The sequence below is a fragment of the Anopheles bellator genome, chromosome 2 (assembly GCF_943735745.2).
Source record: "Anopheles bellator chromosome 2, idAnoBellAS_SP24_06.2, whole genome shotgun sequence".
Lineage (NCBI taxonomy): Eukaryota > Metazoa > Arthropoda > Insecta > Diptera > Culicidae > Anopheles > Anopheles bellator.
The window spans coordinates 26,598,145-26,616,191 of NC_071286.1; the positions used below are offsets into that span (position 1 = coordinate 26,598,145).

At 50.8% G+C, this 18,047-nt stretch overlaps 1 protein-coding gene across 1 annotated transcript in view; it reads left to right on the forward strand.

The window, feature by feature from the left end:
- Positions 1-18,047, forward strand: part of LOC131207266 (A disintegrin and metalloproteinase with thrombospondin motifs 9) — a 36,386-nt gene extending 18,339 nt beyond the window's left edge. The window contains exons 7-22 of the mRNA XM_058199877.1: positions 347-467; positions 1,192-1,429; positions 2,752-2,904; positions 8,550-8,882; positions 8,947-9,558; positions 9,652-10,242; positions 10,298-10,508; positions 10,851-11,015; positions 11,544-11,684; positions 12,257-12,505; positions 13,433-13,564; positions 14,202-14,417; positions 16,311-16,463; positions 17,159-17,459; positions 17,533-17,882; positions 17,949-18,047. Of these exons, the coding sequence (XP_058055860.1) occupies positions 347-467; positions 1,192-1,429; positions 2,752-2,904; positions 8,550-8,882; positions 8,947-9,558; positions 9,652-10,242; positions 10,298-10,508; positions 10,851-11,015; positions 11,544-11,684; positions 12,257-12,505; positions 13,433-13,564; positions 14,202-14,417; positions 16,311-16,463; positions 17,159-17,459; positions 17,533-17,882; positions 17,949-18,047 (4,065 nt within the window). The remainder of the gene's footprint in view (positions 1-346; positions 468-1,191; positions 1,430-2,751; positions 2,905-8,549; positions 8,883-8,946; positions 9,559-9,651; positions 10,243-10,297; positions 10,509-10,850; positions 11,016-11,543; positions 11,685-12,256; positions 12,506-13,432; positions 13,565-14,201; positions 14,418-16,310; positions 16,464-17,158; positions 17,460-17,532; positions 17,883-17,948) is intronic.

The window sequence follows — 18,047 nt, forward strand, 5'->3', positions numbered from 1 at the left end:
ATCGCGGCTTCTCTAGCTTCTGCCGGCGCGTGAAGATCATCAGCATCGGAAACAAATTATGGTTCTATATCCCAAGGGCCCCCCCCCGGTTTGGGATCGGGTGGAAAATTGAATTGTTCTATCGGAATGCACCTCACGACCGGTCGCAGCCGCCGGCTAATGCTGGTGTGCCATAAATTATGCTACACTTATTACCACCGCGCACGCGCATTAACGCGGCCGTTGCGTGCCGCGTGCGATCGTGTGCGCTAATGTTTTCTATTTTCATTTCGCTTCGTGAGTAATTTTTCTTCCGCTTTTCCGTCCCCCTAACGACCACGTTCCGTTCTGCTCCGCTCGCCCGCAGGTTTCCAGTGTGTACGCCGACGCCAGCATTGGGAACTGGATCAAGATAGCCGTGTCGCACATAATGTACATCCATCAGGACCTCGCCGCGCAGAACAAGTCGCTGGAGAACGGGTTGGACGGTAAGATGCTGTGGTCTGGCCAGAACAGGAGGGCATTGCACAACGCAGGATGCTTTTTCTCCTGCGGGGACCGGGCGTTTTACGAACCGTCCGAATGCATCTCTCGTCTATTAATTTACGATAGCCCCGCATGTCCCCGTCGCCCTGGGGTCCCCGTCGCTGGGTGGGTTATGAAACACACGCTCTCCCATTGTGACATGCCTTCCCCGCAGCCTCCCACAGTGAAAACTCTATTACCCGATCCGATGACAAATGGGACAGGTCTTGTAAACATTTGTCTAGCCGCCGGGTTGTTTCGCGCGCGTTAGAATGTTGCCGCGAGTCTGCGGGTCCCCGCCAGGGGACTACCACTTGGAGTCGTGGGGCCGTTTGGAAGAATTTATGTTGCACCACTGCGTAAAACAAACCCGGGTTAGCGGGGCACCAGAGTGTGAGCAGTACTATGCTCCATCAGCGTGGCCCCGGCTGTAATTAATAAAACAGTTGCCAATGGCTCGGCACGGCTCCTGGCCGGCGGAGAGCAGATGCAAAAATGTAACTTTGTTGCAATCCTAATCGACCATAGTGGCCACCCCGCCGAGTTACGTTCCGTTTCCCACGGGCCGCGACGGGCCGGGTACCCGCTTATTGGCCTGTTTCGGAAGACGGGGGGGGCCTTCGATTATGCAATATTGTGCCCACTGACCCCACTTGATCGGTCGTTCGTTTTTTTCGTTCGTTTCAGGAGTTTCCGCGTCCCAAATGCTGCAGGACTTCTGTCGCCTGAAGCAGACCACCAACTTCCACCACGACGTGGCGCTGATACTGACCCGCGAGCAGATCTGCCGTGAACCGTCGACCAACAACTGCGACACACTCGGGCTGGCCGAGCTCGGCACGATCTGTCGGCCGACGGCGTGCGCCATCGTGCAGGACAATGGTCTGTCGGCTTCCTTCACCATCGCACACGAGCTGGGCCACGTGTAAGTATCTTCTTCGACTTCTTCCCCACCCGTGTCTCCACACAACGACGCTAATTGAGCAGAACTCCGAAGTGCACCAGGAAGTCCTGATGGCAACTCTGTGGAGCAACCATTATAAATCAGTCTAGGGGGGCCACACGCCACAAAGGAGTCTTAATCATTCTGCCATCGCCGGGCCGAGCCAACAAATGAAAAAATATGGTGAATAATAAAATTTATTAAATATCTCTCCGGCCGCCAGCTAGGCAAAAGGATGTCCTAGCGCGGGTCTGCCTGCCTGTCTGCCCCGAGAACGAGCAGCACGTTCCGTCAGTCACGCCATGGCGCGTTTATCGTAGTCGGGATCGTTCCCAAGTCCGAGAGACACGTTGCACGGTAGGCGTTCAGAACGGGCCGTGCCGGAACACGTTCTGCGGAGAAGGGTCGCCACGCGTTATGGCTTTATTGTTGTTGCTGCCGCTACCGCTACTGTCTCCAGCGTCCGGAGCGAGACGAAGTAATTTTTATGAGGCGCCTCCGCTAATCAGGGTCGGGCTTCCATCACACGGCTGACGCGTCAGTGGCGGATAACGACATCCCCTAATTAGCCGGACCGGAGCGCCACTCTGGTGACTCGATCGCAATTCGCGATCAGCCAGCATGACGAGCGAGAGTTTAATATCAAGTACGCCGATGCTAGTTTCAGAAAAGTCCCACCAACCCACGTGCTGCGAGAGAACTGAGATGCAAGCCATTTTCTCACCACAAAGCGCTATTAAAGCAGCCGCCGGTGAGTAGATCGCTACACAGTCCACGTACCTTCCCGTCTGGTCAAAGGGTTTAGGTGCCAGTAATTGTGGGTTGCCGTTTTACGACCACCGACCGACTGGCTTCGTTCGTTAATGACTCAGGTGGTTGGATTGCCGGTGCATTTCTGCAGCGGCGAGCAACTCCACGAAGCGCAGGCGAGAGCAAAGATCTGCATTAATCCGCCTTCCCACTGGGATCTCCGGGAAGATGAATCGTCTGCACCGCTTTTGGGGAGCGCACGGAACTACGCAAAACGATCATTAGCATGCGCAGCAGGATGGTGTGTGAGAATGTCGTGTTCGTCGAAAACGTGTCCTGGCCAACCGCATATACGACATTGACACCCATTCAGGGTCGGAGACGCCCAGCGATGTAACTGAACGCACCAAAAACAGACTGTCGATTGCATGGCAACAACCGGGGCTCCAGCATGGCCACAGTCACCACCGAAAGGGGATTAATCCAGAACGATAAACCCGACCGACGCCCCTACCTTTTGTGGATAATTTTGTCTACCCTTTTTCGCCCCGCAGATTAGGAATGCCGCACGACGACGACAACCGGTGTCAGCGGTTTCGCGGCAACTCGGTCGGAAACGATCGCATAATGTCACGTACGATCGACCACAACACGCACCCCTGGCAGTGGTCCAGCTGCTCCCGCCACATACTCACCGAGTACCTCGAGTAAGTACACACCACCGGAACCACCGGCTAGAGCGATCACAACTTAGCATAACAAGGGCGTTGGCCACACGAAACACGTTTGGTGCCATCCGTTCCCTTTCATCGATCGGATTCGATCTGTCAGCAAACAACGCCGCAACATCGGCACCCAATCGTCGTTAGCCAAACCCGATGGGTGGCCCGGCGATCCGTTGCTCTTTGCGCAACGTAACGATTTGTGAGTGATTGCAGCTCGGGAGCACCATCACCTTCGAATCGAATCGCATCATAAATTATGATATCGCCGAACGGTGAACGGCGACCGGCGAAAGAGGACCCCCCGCACGTGTCGTATCGACATCTAATTGATCATTCGTCGGTCGGGCGCAGATCGATCGATCGCATACGCTCCGAGACGACATGATAGCAGTGGGCCAACCGGAGATCGGGGATTAGCAGACGTTTGGTGTCGCTCGAGTCACGCACGTGCGCAGCCACTTTATGCAATCCTTTATCCGGGCGTGCGCCCGCGGAGGTCCGCACGGGATTCAATCGATCGATTTACTAGCGTTTCATAATTAATAAAATTAACTTCACCGTCGAAGTTGGCGATCGAGACGGGCCCGGCGAGAGGGGGGTGCAATAAAACTACTGCTGAGGGTTTGACCACCCGAAGAAGAAAAGGAAACGGTCTCCCTATGGGCGGATTAGCTGTTGCGGTGGTCCAAAAAAAAACCTATCTATGATCACATTAAGCCGGAGTAGGTTACGGAGAAATTCAAACGGATTTCGATTTACAACTACTTTAGTTACTCTTTTAGTTTATTAATTGCTTAATCTTTATTTCGGTATTTTGCCGTTTCCTTTTGGAAAAAAAATTGTTCCCGTATTTTGGGTGGTTTGGAATGTTTGAAACTTTCGTTCCGTTTCCACTTCATTTCGGCTATTGCCGATGTTGCCTTCCGTCATCAACTTGGAGGATGATCAAATTTCCAACATAATCTTGTGGGAACTGCTTAAAAACACGTTCGTATGGAAATTAAATTGCCAACAAGCAATCGGTATGCGGATGGGTTGGTCGTCGCACCGGAAAATCGACAGCCTCATCTTGGTGGAGCTCTCTCTCTCTCTCTCTGTCTCGTGCTCTCCCATTCTCTATCGTCGGATTTATGCGACCACCCAGGTCTACGGTGTTGCAGAACAATCGCACGCATCGACCGTGCACCGTAAATGGCCTTAACACAACGGGCCGTCCGGTGCTGTTTCCCCTTCTTTATTCCCCCAAATTTCGTTTTTAACTGTGTTTATGCTTGTTTCGGGATGTTTACCTGCATCCCGATGATGTCAAATTCGGTGCCTCCCAATTTCATTCGCCCGATAATGGTTAACTTATCGATGGCTGCTGGTGGTTCCTGCAGGGAGCTTTCACCCATTTGCTCACTCGCGATCGCAGGGCCCCGGGTCGGTGGGTGCAGCACGTTTCGTCATGTGTGGCGTGCAGTCTTTCCGGCACCTCTCACGGACAAGCGCAACACAATGCGTTCTTCGCAGTTTGTCTTGTTTTGGTGCCCCACGAAGCACTGCTTTGATATGTTCCAACGGTGAAAGTATGTTGTTCGACATCAGCATAAAAAACACCGGCGGCATGCTGGCGCAAGGTACGGGCCAGAACAAAACAATGCAATGCGGCCACTGTCGGGTGGTCCGAGCGACGGGTTAAACCCCGTCCGCTCATTGAAGAAACCTCCTCAATGACAGTCTGATTTATGCGTTTGTCTTCCGGGCGGTTGGACGCCGTTGGATCCGTCCGCTGCCCGGCCCATCCTCGGCGATCGATCGTAAAGGACATCATCTTACATCGTGATCGGACTGGCGATTGGAAGCGATAGGAGCTGGGCGCGGGAACGAACCGAAAAAGCCGAAAACCGTTATCACGCATAACCTGCAGCTAAACGGTGCATCTGAATGATGATTTATGTTATTGGGGCTTATTAAAAATACATGAAATGTTTCGATTGATCAATTAAACCGAAACATCGTTGATCAGAGAGTGGCAATTTGGCAAAAAGAGCCACGAAATTGCCAACTGCACCGAATAGACTTTCGGTAGACTTTCTACTTGACGCATCGAGAGGGATTTTTTTTTACAAAGCCCACATGGGAAAGGGATCGCATTTCAAGTTGCGCAATGTATAAATCTCAACACGTTAATAAAAAAACTCAGCACATCTCGCAAATAAATAAAATTGTAAAACATATTTTATCACATTCGCGCGCACTGCCGACGGCCGGCGAAAACATATGCAACGCGCAACCCGCAAATATTTCACCGTTAATCAAATAATTGATCAGCGGCAATCACAACAATCTCGACCTGCGTCCAAACCCTTATAAGGGCGCCGGGACTTGCGGGGACAAAAAAAAACACGAACCGTAACAATCCGGTGGTGTAAGTGGTCCTCTCTCTGCCTCTCGCGTCCGAAAGGATAACTACCGGCCAAACGAATCGACCGTCAGCCCAAAATTGATTGAAGCCACTTGCCGCCCGAAGCCCACGGGGCCAACGGAGAAGAATGCACGGTGCAATTGCAACCATTCCCGGTGTTTGGCCCGGTGGAGGGCAAAATGCGAAAGGCAAGAATAAAATGCGTGCAAGTGGAAAATAAAAAGGTAGCCAGTGCCGCGAGCGCGCTGAAGATGAAGGACGGCCGCGGCTGGACTGGAGAAATAAATCTCTTTTTCCTTTTGCGCCAATTCAACACGCCTGCCACAAACTGCCGAACCGAAAGCCGATGGCCGGTGGGAGAAACCGATGGTAGTAGCACGGCGTACCGAAAGGAAGCTGACGGTTTTTCCTTTTTTACCCTCGGCTCACGATGGTCACGAGCCCCAGTGCTGGCGGCCAAACGAGAGGAGAGCGATTTGATTTACGTATGCAAACAACATAAATCGTGCAAATATTTATAACACTTTAATATGCACCTCAAAGGTGAGTTTTCGCCCTCGCCGGCAACGTCTGCAGAGCGTATGAATCTTCTTCCGGCATTCGCCCCAAATATTTAGACATGCGGCTCTACGACGTGGGTTAATGTGTTTGATAGTGAACCGGCCCAGGTGATACTTTCCGTTCGAGGAACTACTCATTGATTTAAAGCAACCAAGTAACCATTGAGCGTGGCAAGCGATGTAAAGAGCTTTGTGCGGTTAAACCGTACGTCCCGATATGCTATCAACGCATTCCCTGGCCGAGTTCCGAGTGCACTCGTAATCGCGGCTTAAAAGGATTTGTAAACTGAGTGCAACAAATATCAATTACCATAAACCACCAAGTGTTCGGCCCCGTTAAGGAACGAGCCAGAGCCTCCTTTTCCGGATCCGTCGCTTAGTACGTCTTTTCGGCGGCGTGCAATTGTCAAAGTGACAGTGGTGGACGATGATGGACGGACAGCTTAGATAAAGCCAAAAGGTATTTACATCGTGATAAACGCTCCGCTCGACAATCCGCTTGCTACGTTGACACTTTGACACGGCCCCCGCCAGCTTAACCTTTCGTCCCTGGAGGAGCAGGAGGAAACATTTCGGTTCCCGTCGCGAGCCAGAAGTCATGACCGCCGTGCCCGGATCCGGTTACGGTTGGTTTATATCTTGTACATGAAATAACATCCCACAATCAAAGAGTCCGCCACGGACACGGTCGGTGTCCACACCTTTTTATGCTTCTTTCACCCAATTAGTGCCGAGCACGGCTGGTTTGTCGCCGTGCCTCCCATTACTCATCCGCTTGCTTGGACATCAGGAGATGAGAGAAATTATAACACAGCGCTACAGAATGCACCGCCTCTGTTGCCGGTTGTCACCACGTTGCCATGCTACAATTACTCATATTTTTGGAGTGATCCCGATGCGGTTGCTTAGTGTGCTTCTGTAGGTGCATCGTGCATAAGCATCACGACGAATGTCGTGAGCCAAACTAGAGAGAGACCCGACGTGTTACAAATTTCTCTGCCCAGAACTGTGCCTTACAGTAAATTCGGTAAACTTTCTTTTTGTAAAACGAAGGCCCAAGGATCGTGCGAGCGAACCGCGAATTACTGTGCAGTTCGTGAGGCCAGATTTGGTGAGCACGAATTTCATTCGCTTAAAGCTACGATTGGTGTTGCCTCATTTTCCACTACGACCTGCTACCAGTACTTGGTGAAGGACGCCCCTAAAGGGCACTCGATTCGATGTGGCCGGGAATGAAGTTTACCCCCGTATTAGGAAATGAATGGCTTCATCAGGTTCAGGACCGTCGTCGGCCCTTGAGGGCGTCATCTCTGATGATCGCCGCTTTTCGGCCCCACTTAAGGAAGCCGGGCCAGTCGTTTCATTATCGGATCCCTTGTTGCACCTTTGCCTTTGGGACGTGGTTTCCGTTTTCGGGCGTCCCATAAAAATGTTCGAAAAATGGAGCATCAGAAACAGATGCCACTTTCTTCACGAAAGCCAACATTGTGCGGTATATTTTACCTTAAGTTGTGAGTTGTGAGACACATTTATTTACCTTAGCGTATGTATCCGAGAACATCACCAAGTAATGATGGGAAGTTGGGTGTAGTGGAGCCACGAGTATGACAAACGATTAATCAGCTTCCGTTCCGTAAATCATTTGCTCACCTTTCACCGAGGCGTGCGCTGGGGATCATTTATTCACCGATCGACCGATCGAGCGGTCAGGCGTCATTTTTCAAATGCCCTTTCCGAACGAACAATCCCTTTCCCTGGCGGAAGAGCTAAATATCAAACGATTAAAACACACAGCTCTTGTCAGTGCGGATTACACCGTTTTAGTCGCGTCAAAACGGCCGTGGAGAAAGCCGTGTTGCAATGAAAGCTCCAACCATCTGGTCATCCTGTGTCACCGGAGCACCCCGCCGTGGATGCTGTGCTGTGTCCAACTGGTTTTTATCATACTGTGACCGGCGTGTCAATTGCAATTACTGCTTCCACTCACCTCGACCATTCGACGGCCCGGTCAATCACAAATTTACGATTTCCTTCATCACGCACCGCGTGCATGTGCAATTGACTGGGCCGCGACGGTCCCGACCTAGGACACCAACCAGATTGTTTATGCGGTGTCCGCTTATCGATTGCACAATCCAGCCACGGGGCGAGACGGTCGTAAATATTCCATCGGCATCGGCAGAAAGGATGCGTTAATTTTACGGTCTCAGTAGGCTCGGAGTTAAGGAGTGCCGGCTCTGCTCTGCATAGTAATTCGAAAGGCATTTCCTATGCACCATATACCGCCTCAGCGGTCAGCAGACGATCGATAAACAAATCATCAATAAAATTTGAATAAAATCCTCACAATCAGCAGTGCTTTCGTTATGGCGGTGACGGCGGTCTTCCTTCTATCTGCCGTGCTGTGGTCACATTCAAATATTCGACCCGATGATCCTGGCGATCCCGACGATCGGCGACCGCCGACCGGTGTGAGAGTTGTGCTACATAAATCATCTCGCGGTGCGCCGGAACACCGCGAACACAACGAAAACTAGAACGAACCGGGCCGTGAAGAGGCACGGAACTGGCAAAGGTCAAAATTAGCATAAACCAACCTTCCCAACCTCTCTCTCTCTCCTTCTCTCTCTCTCTCTCTCTCTCTCGCTTTCTTTGGTAAGAAAAAACCCGAACAACTGTCTGCTGAACCACCCGACCAAGGATCTGATCGATCCGACCGAGATGGACTCGAAGCTGGCGGGCGAAAAGTTTACCAACAACAAGCAGTGCGAGCTGGTGTTCGGCCACGGCTACAAGATCTGCTCGTACATGCCGGTCTGCACCAGGCTGTGGTGTAGCCTGGAGGACGAGATGCTCGGCTGCAAGACGCAGCACATGCCGTGGGCGGACGGTACGGAGTGCAGCGACGGTCACTGGTGCCAGAAAGGCCAGTGCGTCCCGATCGATCGGACTGTGCTTCAACCGCAAAACGGTGGCTGGAGCCACTGGAGCGCGTAAGTAGCTTCCGGACGGAACAGGTACCGTTGATCTCGCCTAATGACATCACCCATTCCGTAGGTTCGGCCACTGTTCCCGTAGCTGTGGTGGAGGCGTTCAGAATCGGACCCGCGAGTGCGATTCGCCGAAGCCGAAAAATGGGGGAAAATTCTGCGCCGGCCTGCGGATCGACTATCGCACGTGCAACACGCAGCCCTGTCCCGATTCGCGGTACAACTTCCGCGAGGAGCAGTGCCACGAGCACGACGGCCAGACCTTTGACGTGGCCGACCTGAAGAAGAACGTACAGTGGATACCGAAGTACGGTACGAAGGCCGAGGACCACTGCAAGCTGCACTGTCGCGTCCGCGCAAAGGACGTCAATATGTACTTTATGCTGCGCGAGAAGGTGATCGATGGGACGCCCTGTACCTTCCCGGAGGATAGCTTCGACATGTGCATCAACGGCCAGTGTCGGAAGGCCGGTTGTGACTACGTGCTCGACTCGGACGCGAAGCTGGACCGCTGTGGCGTGTGCAACGGGGACAACTCCACCTGCCGGGAGGTGCACGGGTACCTGCCGCTGGGGAAACTGAACAAGCACCACAAGCAACCGTACGACAATCTGAAAGAGTTCAACATCCCAAAGGGAGCGACCAACATCAACATCACCCACGAAGGCTACAGCAAGGAGCGCTATTTGAGTAAGCTTTGTTTGGAGTAAGCGGCGCGCTCGGAAATGACTCACGTTTGTTTACGCGACCCTTTTCATGTAGTACTTTGCAGCACGTGCGACAACGACTCCATCTTCAACGATCCGAAACATCCGCCGTCACACGCGAGCAAACATCGGCTTGCTGCGGGCGTCCGGTTGGAGTACAGCACGCTCGGTAACCACGTGGAGCGGATCACGTCCGCCTTCGGGCGCCCGCTGCGGGAGAAGCTCACCGTGAAGCTGTTCTACAAGACGCACCACTACAAGCACCATCATCACCACGGGCAGGTGGTGTACAGCTACCTGATACCGAGCCACCCGTTGGCCAATGTGCTCCCGGGACACCGGGAAGCTATCGCTCCGCAGCAGCACCACCAATCGGATCATTCACACCACTCGCCGCAACATCACCGGGATCACCTTTCGCTGCAGAACTCGAACAAGTTGCAGCGGGCACCACAGCGACCACACGTCGCGGAACTGTCCTACCGGTGGGAGATGTCCTCGTGGATGGACTGCGATCAGGCTTGCTCGGGGAAGAAGCGACGGACGGCCGCTTGCTACAACGCCGACACCGGCCAGGAGGTGGCACCGGAGAACTGCAACGAAACGGTCAAACCGCAAGATCTGTACGAACCGTGCAATACGGAGTGTAAATTCTAGTAAGTTACCCTCGGTCGCCTGTGGTATCCTCGCTGCCATTACTTTCCATTCTAGCTGGGAAGCGGGCCGGACGGAGTGCTCGAAAGCGTGCGGCGAAGGCTTGAAACAGACCGAGTATCTGTGCGTCCGGAAGCACCTGGAATCGCTCCAGCAGGACTACGTGGACGCGGCGCTATGCGCCGGTATCCAGAAACCGATGAGCGCCCGGGAACAGTGCGAAGGATCGTGCAAGGAAGCGGTCTGGTCGTACTCGCCATGGACTACGGTAACGAGCAAGAAGCCCTACCTCGTGCCGGTGATTATCGTTACCGCACACTGCGAAACTGATCGGGATTCTCTCTCTCTCTCTCTCTCTCTCTCTCTCTCTCTTTCTCTCTCTCTCTCTCTCTCTCTCTCTTTCTCTCTTTCTTTCTCTCTGTCTTTCACTGCCAATGTGTGATCGTCCCATTACTGTGCCCATTTGTGCATTGTCTATTGCCACACGGGGCCCCCTGTTGGGGACTGTATCTCGTCATCCCGCCATCCCGTCATCCCGTAAAACCGGGGAATCGACACTGCGTCTCACGTGATCCGAATACTCGCTCGATCTCGATCGTCCGTCGCGCAGTGTTCCTGTACCGACAGAACTCAGAACCGCTCTGCGACGTGTCTTTCCGAGCCGAACGGTTTTCAGATCGATGACTCGTACTGCGCAGTGAAGGAGCGCAAGGACGACGTGCAGACCTGCAACCGCAGCGACTGTCCCCGGTGGATTACGGACAATCTAACGCCGGTACTTAGCAATGTTTGTTTCATGTTGTCCTTCTTTCTGCTTTCCTTGCCTACCCTCAAAGCCCAACCCCGCTGGAACACCCATGTACAAAGATCATTGCTCTGCAATTCCTTTTCGACCGATCTCGGCTGTAAATATCCTAGCAAACCGTGCGATAAAAGTCTGTGTTTGGGTCGTACTCACTCGTTCATAGCGATTTGTAAAAAGTCTGTACATTCTTCGGCCATCAAAAGCTCGTGGGCTGAAGCGAGCCTTCCGCTTGTGTGCGAGCGAAGGGAAGCACCAGCCTTTCTGCCCACAAAAGCTTACGCAAAATTGGTCGCCATCCAGCCCGCCACTCATACTCCCTTACCTTGACCCACCCTTGTAGGATAAGTGTGCATGTGTGCTTGTCAGTTTGCTATTGTTTGTCATTTTAAAGTATGTTTCCTCATTTTGTCAATCGCTGCGTGCCTTTGCCGGCGCCGGCGTTCGCTCGCCGCGATCATCATACTCGATCATCATCATCACGCCGCTTCCGGTGCACAGTGTTCGGTGACCTGCGGCGAAGGCCAACGGGCGTACGCACTGCAGTGTAAGCTTAACAATGTGACCGTCAATGCTGCTTTGTGTGGTGCCCGTCCAGTAGCGGTCATCGTCAACTGTACCATGCCACCGTGCGAGTCAAAGGTTTGTTTGTTACGCGTGTGACCAGTTACTTCCCTCGCTTGACACTCACTGTCCTGTCGCCACCCCACCCCCGTGCACACCACCCCTTCATGCTTTCCACTCGGTTTTGATCAAAATCAAGATGACGATGGTTCTGAAAAAAAAAATACACCTCAATGTCCTGTGTATGTCCTTCAATGTTTTGCTTCTCTGGCTTCGCAATTCATGTTTGTCCGTTCACACCACCATCTTCTTCTTCCGGACCGGACACAGACGCACCGCAGTGTATGTGTACTATCTTCAAATCTGTTCAATGTGATAGATTTAGACCATTGTTGTTGGTGTATTGTTGAAATAGTCTAACGAATGGTGCCAATACGCCAGGCACCGTCTTACACACTGAGCATCATCGTGCCAGCTACAATCGAAACCATTGTTTCTAAAATTCATTGTGCATTCGGACAAACATTGAACGGAATCCGAACCACCGGACAGCGAGCGCAAAACCCAATTTGACTCAAAATTTTCCTTTACCCCTATCTATCTGTCTCTCTCTCTCTCTCTCTTTCTTTACTTTGATGCCAATTTTGTAGTTAATGCATAACACACAATACTCGCTAAAGCAGCAAATGAAAAGTGTAGACTACCAACCGAGCTACCGGTGGCAGTGCAGTGCCGAGTGCGGCGGGGGCTTTAAGAAGCGTCTCGTCCGCTGCCTGTCCAACACCGGTCAGGTGATGGACGATCGTTACTGTGTTACCCGCAACAGTTCCAAGCCGGTCCAACGGTATGATTGCCCCAACGTTCGGTGTCCCGTTTGGTCCTTCGGCCAGTGGAGTCAGGTAAGTGGAGCCCTGCCTGTTCGTAATCATCGCCCGACATCAGCACCTCGGTCGGTATCATAGTTCCTCCGTCGAAGAGAAGGCGAGCGGATATTTTAAATTCGATGAAAACACAACCGCACACACCAACACGCCACTCGATACAGTTTTGCACGTTAGTTCTACATAGTGACGCAGCCCGAGCCTTGCCTCTTACAGTGCCCATGTGAATGGACGTAACACGCTGATGGTCCCTGTATGATCGGTACCGATAACCCCGATCCGATACAAAATGTGCATCTTACTTCACCCCATTTCATCAGTCAACCACTCGATTTCATGTGCGTGCACATACTCTGCTTAAGGGGCCTCATCTCAATGCGAAGCATACGCCATGGCTACGGGTTTTTTTTTTGTAAAAAATCATTAAACTTCATAAGCACTAGCTGCCCATAAATCATTTGTCAGTTCGCCTGCGCACAACGCCTTCACTGAACCATACTCTGTTGGAAAATCTTCACCTTCACCGATTGTATCACGATTTCTTTCTTTCCATTATCGGCCTTTGGGAAAATTCCGCGTCCAGCGCGTTGCATTGATCAGGACTAAGTTTTAGGTTGTAGGAGCACACACACACGGAAACACGGAAACACGAATACAAACACAAATCCTGAATCCTGGCGGACCTTGGGGTTGGGTTGCCTTTTTACGTTTGTTTTAATTGATTGGCATGTTCCCACTTTGGAGCCGTTGAAAGGGAGTTTGTGGTGGATGGATTTAGTATCCCCATTTCCCTTCCGCCCAGGCCCATCCCTTACCTAACCTTATTGGGTTTGTCCTACGCAACACTTCCCACCCACCTTGGCTGGCGACCCTCGCAGTTCCTGGCGTGTGCCCCACCCCCACCCGAACCCCCCGAACTCTATTTCACTGTGTTTTCTCTTCTAGTGTAATGAACAATGCAAACGCTCCCGTCAGGTCCTCTGTCAGGATCATCGCGGCCAAGCAAGTGACCAATGCGAGACGACACTGAAACCGCCCGCCGTAGAGTCGTGTTGCAAATTTAAATGGACAATGACCGTAAATATCACCATTGTTTTATTGTTTGATCTTTTTTCGTTTTACCGTTATCTAGTTTCCTATTTGCTTTTGATGATTCACACACATTTTTTTAATATTCGTATTTTGTTGAATGTTTTCGTTTGCTTTACCCCTTTGTTTTTTGATAAACTCAGTCTCAGTTTAGTCAGTCAGTTTTGTCGTTAGCGCTCCGGTTGTCTCAGTGGAGCAACCGCAGTGCGTGAAGTAAGCAAATGTGTGAACTTTTCTTTCATTTTATCGTTGATTAACGATATCTTCTTTTCGTTTATTTTTCTCTCCCTTTCTTTCTTTGTTTCTTTCTCTTCTTTGGTACGTTACATTACTCCACCATACACCATCACGCGGACCGTTTGTTCTTCTTTGTTTCCATACGCATACGCATATACTACGCAACAAACGATACGCGAAACATCCTGCTCTCATCGCTGCCTCATGTACGCGTTATATGTAAAAACGCCACGTGCCGCTGCTCCAACACCTTCCCGCCAAACCAATATTCAACCAACAACTCCATCCGCCATCACCGCCACCGCCGCCACCGCGCTTGCCTCTGTGGGTATGTGTATCTGTCCGCCTATCCCGTGCCGTGCCGTGCGATGAAACATGCTGTGAATAGTGCGCCGGAAGATGCGATCCAAACGGACGGCGCACGCCGCAGTTCATCTGCAAGCGTGTGTTTCCGAAGTCACAGGACAATGAAAAGCCCATCAAAGCTGGCCGCAAGGTCGACGCGAAATACTGTGCCAACGCTGCAAAGCCGTCACCGAGCAAGCCGAAGAAATCGTGTAACAAACCCTGTCCGTTCCGTTGGAAGACCTCACCCTGGTCCAAGGTGTGCAACGTAACTATGCGCTAGTTTGTAGGAAGTTTGGTTTTCTTTTGTTATGATGCCCCCTTTTTCCCTTCAATCCAACGAATGTTAGTGTCCCCTCAGGACCACTGGTGATTACCATCTAACAGTGTGTAGTGTTTGCAGCAACAAAGATGAGGAACGAAAAACTACACCATCGCAATCCTGAAGTCCTTAATCTGCTAGTGTGTTCAATAAGTTCTGCGCCTCGATGCCAGAGGGCGCTGCTACGAGTCTAATTTGTTTTGTTATATTAGTACACTCTTCAAATGAACGTACGTGAAGTTTCATTTCAATCGGTCGCTTTGTTTTTTTTTCTACAAGCTGTTTAGTATCGACGTGTCACAGTGTTTTTTACAATGGAAAAAATCAAGTATCGTGCAGTGATTGAATTTTTATTTTTGGAAGGTTTGAAAGTAAAGGAAATTTATTAATCATTATTGAAAGTATGAAAGGAGTCTTTGCCTTCAATTAGGTGGTTTAAAGAGTGGGGTTCTGAGTTTAAACAGGGTCAAGAAGATCGATGTCAAAAACGTAAAAAAAACAGACATAACACCTGAAATCGTAAAAAACTACAGGAGATCGTATTGGAAAACGTCGAATCACTTAAAGAGATTTAGTATAGGGTCTAGCCATCTCATTGAGCAGTATAATGAATATTTTGACTGATGTTTTGGGTTCCCAAAAGGTGTTTGTAGAGACTTTGGGTCTATCACAGTGGATGAGACTTGGGTCTATCACTATGATCGTGAATCCAAACAAGTGCGTAAAGAGTGGTGTGAACCCGGATCTTCAGCTCCGAAACGAGTTCATGTCCAGAAATCGCCCAAAAAGGTGTAAGAATCAATTTTTGCGATTCGAATGGAATTTTGTAACCGGATTACTTGCAAACTGATAAAACAATAAATTTTTATTATTGTTGTAACGTTCAAGACCAACTGAAAACGAAAATTCGTGATAAAACCCGGTTTGTCGAAGAAAAACATCCTCCTTCATCAGGGCAATGCACCCTGTCAGAAGAGTATTTCGAAAATGGCAAAAATACTTGAATTAAAGTTGGAGTTGTTGTAGTATCCTTCCTATGCACCAGATTTGGCCCTTAGCGACTTCCATCTGTTTTCAGACACACAAAAATCATGCGTGGAAAGTGTTTTTCATCAAATGATGACGTCATAACAGCCATAAAAAATACTGTGACATGTCGATACTAAATGGCTTGTAAAAGAAAAGTAAGTAACCGATTGAAATGAAACTTCACATATATTCACTTGAAGAGTGTACCAATCCAACAATAAAAAAATTGGACTCGTAGCAGCGTATCGAGGTGCAGAACCTCTAGTATCTAGGTGCAGAACTTGAACAGCCTAGTAGAGAAGGCTAGTACCAAATTTATTACAATTCTTGTTACATGCAGCCGATACATATTTCAAACGAACTCGGTGCCGTTCCTCATCCCAAGACCATCTCGAGACATCGGAGGATGTGTCTCTGTAAACGTTTTACACTACATATTTGCTTTCCGTGCTCGTTTTACTCTCTCTCTCTCTCTGTGTGTCTGTACTCTCTAACGTTCATATTGTTTTATCTTCCTATCTGTTTCCTACCTGTCGCAATATCACGAACTGCTACACCGCTACCAACCAACAAACGAACCACCGACGTGCTCACCTGCCGCGGGCGTGTATGCATTGGTTTTGCACCCTCCCCATCCGGATTCATCCTTGCGTTTCCTTAACGTTTCCCCTCTATGCTCTCACGCCACAAATCACGTTACACCAATCATACACCCCCACACATCTCTGGCCGGTCCATCTCTGGCCCTGCATTGCGATTCAAATTCCCAACGAATTTGGCGTATAATACACGTGCGCGCAGTGCTCGGCGGGCTGCGGCCACGGATGGACCGTGCGGAACGTGACCTGCACCGACGGCCGTACGATAGCGCCGAAAAGGTGCAACGCGAAGCTGAAGCCACTGAACACGAAAAACTGCGAAGCTTACACCCACTGCAGCTGGCGATCGAACCGAGTATGTGTTGAGTATCTGCGTTTCTGAGTTTTCCCTAAGAATACGATCTCATTGCTTGGTTTAGTAGTTTGGTTTGTATTTAATTTCAGACATTATAATTCTCAATTTTGTTCCCTCGTAGGGCAATCGATTGCAAAAGTCGCGATGTCATATTCACGCCAGCGACACTAATTCAAGCGTCTCACCCACGATTCTACAATTTGCAAGCAAAGGCATCTTTATGCTTCAAATATTTCTTATCGTCTATGTTCAAAGCTGTTTTCTGTCTCTTTCTCATCAAAAACATATACATCTGCTTCCAATGAATGCTCGATTGCTAACGTTGCATTACTAACAATGATCGGTGTCCAACAGTCCATAGTCCCAACGAAGCCCCCCCCCCAACGTCAAACTCGTTCCATCAAAGCAACATTAGTGTAACGAAGAAGGCAAGCAACTAATTAATTCGCATCGTCCTAAAGCTAGTTGAAAAGGTTTTTCTTTACCAGTGATGATAGAAATTTGCTTGTTTACGCGAGGTTCGCGAGTGATTGTACGAATCGTACGAAGAAGTTGAGAGATTTCTCAAGTGGTGATTCCTCAAAGTGGATCAAACACTAGGCAGTTGCTCTCGAATGTTTTGCTCAGCACTCCACGCCTAAACTCATTTTCACGTCTCACTATCTTGCATTCAATCCACACGGTGCCGAACGTAGTGCAACTGCAAGGGTAAACAGAGCCGCTCTGTCAAGTGCTACGACGACCTGCTAAAGGTCGAAGCGAACCGTTGCCCGGACCACCTGCGCCCGAAGAACTACACAGACTGCACACCTCCAGCCCACTGCCGGAATCGCGCCAGCCGACAACCTGCCATACCGTTCCGGAGCTGCAAGGATGCCAGGCGCAGGCATCGCACTGATGGGGAGTACATGATGCAACTCCGCGGAACGAGCGTCCGAATCTACTGCCACGGCATGGGCACAGCCACACCGCTCGAGTACCTGACACTGGCCGCCGGTAAGGGATACCACAGGCACAGGGGGGCCCGGGCTGAATCAGTCTCACTAACGGCTAGGAGACGTTATTCTAGGACTCACCGAGAACTATGCCATCTACATCAACCGGCGGGCGGCCGATGCGAACAAGTGTCAAACTTCGTCGCGAGACTACACGGACGAGAGCGTCAACTACGGTGCGACGCACTACCGGAAAGTTCGCATCGACCTGGGCACGATGCGGGTGCTGACCGACGACTTCCAGTTCACGAACAGCTCGGGCAAGAAGCAGCCATTCGGTTCCGCCGGCGACTGCTACAGCAACACGGGCCACTGCCCGCAGGGTGACTTCGCCATCAATCTCGAGGGCACTCCGTTCCGGATAAGGCCACGGACCGTGTGGAAAACGGACGGCGTACACTCGGTGATGAAGTTCCTCGTAGCGGTAAGTGTTCCCTCCTCGTTGCTTCCCCCTCTCGTTGCTTCCCATCTAACGAGAATCCCGTTTCAGCTACAACCGCCCTACAAAAAGGTCCGGGCACTCTGCGGTGGCTACTGTGGGAGCTGCTCTGTGTCGCCGGACACGCACCTCTATCTGGAGCTGGTGTAG